The sequence below is a fragment of the Neltuma alba genome, unplaced genomic scaffold (assembly GCF_004799145.2).
Source record: "Neltuma alba isolate B1F8T4 unplaced genomic scaffold, ASM479914v2 tig00011126_pilon, whole genome shotgun sequence".
NCBI lineage: Eukaryota > Viridiplantae > Streptophyta > Magnoliopsida > Fabales > Fabaceae > Neltuma > Neltuma alba.
In genome coordinates, this window is record NW_021635862.1 from 328,919 (window position 1) to 334,439 (window position 5,521).

At 35.5% G+C, this 5,521-nt stretch overlaps 1 protein-coding gene across 2 annotated transcripts; it reads left to right on the forward strand.

Annotated features, from left to right (window-relative positions):
• The first annotated feature begins 1,669 nt into the window (after window positions 1-1,669).
• LOC114761602 (uncharacterized) lies at window positions 1,670-4,214 on the forward strand. 2 transcript variants are annotated; one of them, XM_028951011.1, is made up of 5 exons: window positions 1,670-1,793; window positions 3,050-3,227; window positions 3,341-3,644; window positions 3,869-4,002; window positions 4,090-4,214. In XM_028951011.1, exons 2-5 carry the CDS (start codon window positions 3,153-3,155, stop codon window positions 4,162-4,164), a joined length of 588 nt encoding a protein of 195 aa, XP_028806844.1. In that variant the 5' UTR covers window positions 1,670-1,793; window positions 3,050-3,152; the 3' UTR covers window positions 4,165-4,214. The 2 variants fall into 2 exon arrangements, with proteins under 2 accessions (XP_028806844.1, XP_028806845.1); XM_028951012.1 differs by having other exon boundaries at window positions 3,887-4,002.
• The last annotated feature ends 1,307 nt before the right edge of the window (window positions 4,215-5,521 follow it).

The following is a 5,521-nucleotide window of genomic DNA, read 5'->3' on the forward strand; positions in this document are numbered from 1 at the left end:
CCACTTTAGCAAATTAGCAAAAGATGGAAGCTTTGCCAGAAGACATATCTACCAATCAATTACTTCCCAAGAAGTTCGTCAATGAAATCTCCATTGACGCACAAATATCATTCATATTTCTGTTTGTCTAAGAGGGTATTTGGGGTGACACAATATAATACTTGGCTGTTGCTAAGACGAGACAGAGAGAAATGTAGAATCATTTTACACGCCTCTCCTTATAAGCATATGATGTAACGCCTTGTTTTCTCATAATGGACAAATGAAACGCAGACATCAACACACACACACACATTGAGCACGGGTTTGATCCTGCAGCCTTCCTCACCAAAAGTGATAAATGCCACTAGACTCAAGAATCTTTAGATTGAATGCCTTCTTCATGATCCCTGCAGCAAGAAGCTGCCTTGTTTGTATTGCATTATATTGCCCAAACAATCATGAAATCCTGACTGTTATAGCAAGATAATACTATCTACGGATTCTAAATATAAAAACTAGTTAACTAATTTTAGAAGGTGTTTGGATTACTTAAGAAGTGCTTTTAAAAAGCATTTTTTCGTAAATCAAGACAAACTTCTCCACATATTTACTTTGTATACTATAAAAGCACTTTTATAACTATAATTTTGTTTCTACTCAAACACCCCATAAATAGATTAAGAAAATAAGTTAAGTTAGTTATTTGTAATAAATATTTTTTTTTTCTAAAATATCCTCGTTAATCAAGTGTATTGGCTACAATTACTATTATTATAAAGACTACCTTAGAAAACATTATATAAATATGAAAGACAAAATGAATTGAGATTTTATATTTATGACCAAAACAAAAATCAAATAAAGTCTTATATTAAAAATCAGAAGTAATAATCACTAGTGTTTGGGGAAATCCGCATGGCGATTCTCCATCAAGTGCATCAAGTGCCAGTGAAGGGCAAGTTCCTTGATATTGCACCCTTATTTACATAATATTTTCATTACAAAATAAATTTTATATTTAGAATTAAAGGGGTATTAAATAACTAATCTTATCAGTTCACTGTTAGCAAGAGTTCGATTGGCTCACAGCAACATCCACTTCAACAATACAGACGTCCCTCCTTATAAATATGTCGTTTTCATTTAAGCCGTTTGTTTTAAGATCTCGCCAACAGAGTTTCAGATGGTCGTGGGTCTCACTCTCTTTTCTTTCTTGCGATTTTTTCTCCCTCTTCACCTACCTATAAATTAAAAAATCAGAATACGAATAAATTAAATTATCTCTCATATTCTTTTAGAAAAATAATATATGTAAGATTATAACACATTTGATGCTGTATAATTTGTTTTTTTCAAAAATTATTTGAAGCTTTGGCCAAAAAAATAATTGAAGCAAAAATAATGCAATTTTTAAAATAAAGATATATAAAAGAATGCTTTATTCCGGTGAATAATTGAGGGAGAAATCTTGTTGAATGAGAGGATAACTGATAACAGATATTTTTGATGCGGGCGTTCCATAAATATCAGATGCGCTTGTCTTGGCGTCCGATCCAATGACGTGGCGATGCGATGGTCCCACGACACGTGTAAAAGTGCGGACAACTGTAACCTCCTTTTTTCCCCCAACACCGCCTCTCCCGCCTCTTCCCTCTGCTTCTCCTTCCTCTTCCCCTCTCACCCTCCATTCTTTTCTTCTAGTCTTCTCCTTTCCCATGATGAGCACCCAACGTAGAGGGACTCGCACGATTCCACCCGCCCTCCACACCGATTCCACCGAGTTTGCGCCTTTTGCCCCTGACCTCATGCAGGTATGTTTCCTTCTGCTTTCGAATTGCTTCTTTCCGTTCTTCGCTCTTGTAATTTTTTTCTCGCTTCTTCATCGGACCAGGGGATTCGCCTGATTTTGAAGAATCTGAAAGAGTTTAGTTATCTATGTTGTTAGGTTTTGTATTGGTTCGTCATAGCTTCAGAAAACAGACAAATTCAGAAGAACACAATTCTATGAAATTGTGTCTTTCGTTGATCTTAAATAAAGACAACTCTATTTTTTTTTTGGTTTGATTTCTTATTGTCATTTCGATGACTCTTGCCGTTTCCATGTAATTTTCTTAGACATTCTACATGACAAATATTAAATAACAGTATAATCCCAATCTGCAAAATGATTTTTTTTTTTAATTTAAACAAAATGCAATTTTAGAGTCCCCCGTGTTCGATGTTTCTTTTTCTTTTTGTCTCTGTTTTAGAAACAAAATTAGAGATTTCTCATATTATTTCTGTATCTTATCAGTTAGAAACCTCGGAAACTTCTTTCAAAATCGTTTTTAGAAGCATCACACCTAGATTTCTCCTGTTGGTGTAATTTTGCTGCAATAATTTTTTCCCTCCGGATTTTGACATGACACTTCCGATCCTTTGTGAATGCAGAAGGATTTTATAGCACATCCTCCTCCTCCTCCTAATTTTTTCGGTAAAAAAACATGTCATGTATGTTTTCTTTTAAATAGTTAGGAACCTTTTTATTGGCAAAACAAAAAACTTGGGAACTACTTTTCTTTTATCATCCAGATTTTGAAATTTTGGTTTATATTAACCTTATAATATTCTCATGGTAGGAGTCTATATATCGCTTATGATTAAGAAGAAAAAGTATCATACTGCTGCATGAGCCTAATTATTAGTTTGGATGCGGTATGAAACATGAAAAAGGGTTTATAAGAGCTGTATTAAAGAAATAGAACTTACAAGAATTAAAGTAGACAGTGATGACTACAATTTCATCTAGTTGTGCTTATACTCTATATTTGGTAAAAGCTCTTATGGGTTGGTCTCTATTTTTTTGTCCAGAACATTCACAATGGCCCTTTATATCTTCTAACCCTTTTCATTCGAAGTAACTGTCTTAAATGTATTAGAAGCTTGTAATTTATTGATGATGTTCTTATTGTTACCCTTCATTGCCTTCTTGTAAGTTTACAGAGGAATGCCTCTTTACTTACAAAAGGCACTTCAAAAGCTGCCTCGGTCTTCAACTCTAATGCTGATTTTTTTGGGTTCATTTCAGGGCATAACAGAGGCAGAACCTCTGTCAATGGCGGCAGAGTGGACAAATGAGAAACACAGTATGTATCTGAAGTCCATGGAAGCATCATTTGTGAACCAGTTATATGATTCCAGGCAGATTCTTGGTAGGAGATTCCATGAAGACGCTTCCCTCTCCCTCCACTGCCTCTTCTGGCCAGGGTCTGTACTGTTTCTTTTGTTCTTAATATTTGAAGACCACTCTTGTCTACATATAAGACCTGTTTTGCATTTGATCTCTCTTTTGGTGACTTAATTGTTTGATCCATTTCAGTTCAAAGTTCTTCGAGGTGGCAGCTGGCGCAACATCAACTTTAAAAGAGAAAATCCTCATATAAATAGGGCTAATGAGTGCCATGATCTAAATGCAAATCCTTGGATTCAACACTTCAGATCTTCAAGCAAACAAGGAAGTGTGACATCTCCTGCAAATGAAGAAAAAACTGCTACTTCTACAATGGACGCTGCCTGTTTAGGCCGGAGGAGGGGAGTTGTCTCTGGATCACGTACAAGTTCAGGGCACATTCACATCTGTAAATCTCGCACATCTAAGCAGGATGTGTTATGTGATGATACAGGTGCTTTTAAATTTTCTTCTGCCTCCTTTGTTAAACTTATCTTTCAAATTTTGCTGTATTATCTCAGGTTTTAATGGCAATGTTGATCCCTATCTGCTTACTATTGAGATAGTTCAGATGTTGAACTTGAAAGTCTATCCACATGTGACTAATTCACCTTGGTCCACACACTGTCTTAGCTTTACCATGTCTTACAGCTCCCTCCATACCAATATTTTAATCAGGCGATCTGATTGGTACAGAGATGTCAGATCAGAACTTCGTTGATGACGAAGTGAAAGACGAAGAGGAAAGCGAGAGAAGCAGCAATGTGAAAAGGCTGAAATCTCTGGAATCTGAAGCTAAATACAATGACCAGGTAATTTGTTTTTATACGTGTGACTTCTTGTTTTGGACGCCAGAATTCTAAAACTCTGTATCATCCATTTCAAAATGCTCTTTTTAGATGGTGCCTCTGAGCAAGGAGCGTACCATTGGAGATGTAACCGACAACGACTCTGTTTCTGCAGCTCAGAGTTAGCATCTACTCACTCGCGAGTTGTCAGCTAAATCGGGTTGGCTTAACTTGAACATCAAAACGTGCCCGCGATTTTTCGATTTGTTAGTGTAATATATATATACACACACAATATATATTTACACGTTGTTGCAGTTCTAGTGGTAATAATAGCCGTTACATGGATCATCTGTCATTGGTGTCTGAATTTGAAGATGTTTCCATTTTAAGCTTCTCTCTTTTTTCTTCCCTTATAAACCTATTCTTTTTGTTGGTCAACAACTCCATTCATGAATTAATAAATATGATTGAAATAATAATTTTAATAGAGTAAATATAAGAAATAAATTTTAATAGAGTAAATATAAGGAGGTGTTATATACATTAAATATTGGCTGTAATTGCCACTCCTGATAGATTCAAGTTCTGTGTGAGTGGAAAAGACATCAGTTGGCCAACAGCAATCGGTATTTACTATTGAATACCAGGAGAGTCTGCCAAAGCGGGGAAAGCAAGTTTGAAGCAAACAAAAACAATATACTGCCTTCGGTCCTAATTATAAGAACTAGTTGACTAATGTGAGAGAAGATAAGAAGAGAAGTTAAGTTAGTTATTTGTCATAAATATGTATTTTTTCTAAAATATCATTGCTAATCAGTTAGAATTACTATGTTAGAAGAACTATTTTAGAAAAAAATACATAAATATTAGAGACAAAATGAATTGGTGTGTTATATTTAGGATAAAAATAAAAGTCAAATGTGGTCTTATACTAAGAACCGGAAGTAGTATTATTTCACCTAAAAAAACTATATTAACGAGGCGTAACAAGGAAAAGGATTAGATTCAGCCATCTATCCGTGCGTGTATTATGTTCTTTAATAATTATATATATGAAGATAAAATGTGTTTATTCTATTGTTATTGAAATTTCTTATAACAAATATATGAAAGTAGAATTTAAGTTTCTTATACATTAAATAAATGGTGAGCAGGCTGGTAGCAAATGTTGAAAACACTGGGGTTAGGCCAAGGGTCCATGAGGGGCCGGGGATTAATAGGGGCTAATTCCCATTTTGTAGTCTCATTAGTGGACGCACACATAAATGTAGTCGGGAACAAAGTAGAACATAATGCCCTAAGAATGCCCAAAAAGGGGAAGCTTTGGAGGGTTATGTTATAGTTTATGCTAAATGTAAGTAGTTGGACGACCCATTATGTTTTGTTTCGATGATAATTATGTCAAAGCCCAACCCATGGGTCCATCCCCAGGGTTCATGCGTAGGCCGTTAATGCCCTCAATGTATTCCGAGGGGCGCTTGCAAAAAACCAAAAAAAAAAAAACAAGGGGGCCGGGGGCCACTTTCATGGGCATGAGCGT

Coding starts and splice junctions, on each gene's coding strand:
- LOC114761602 (XM_028951011.1), top strand. CDS start 3,153: ATGATTCCAGGCAGATTCTTGGTAGGAGATTCCATGAAGACGCTTCCC. Junction 3,228..3,340: donor CCACTGCCTCTTCTGGCCAG/GGTCTGTACTGT, acceptor GATCCATTTCAG/TTCAAAGTTCTTCGAGGTGG. Junction 3,645..3,868: donor TGTGTTATGTGATGATACAG/GTGCTTTTAAAT, acceptor TATTTTAATCAG/GCGATCTGATTGGTACAGAG.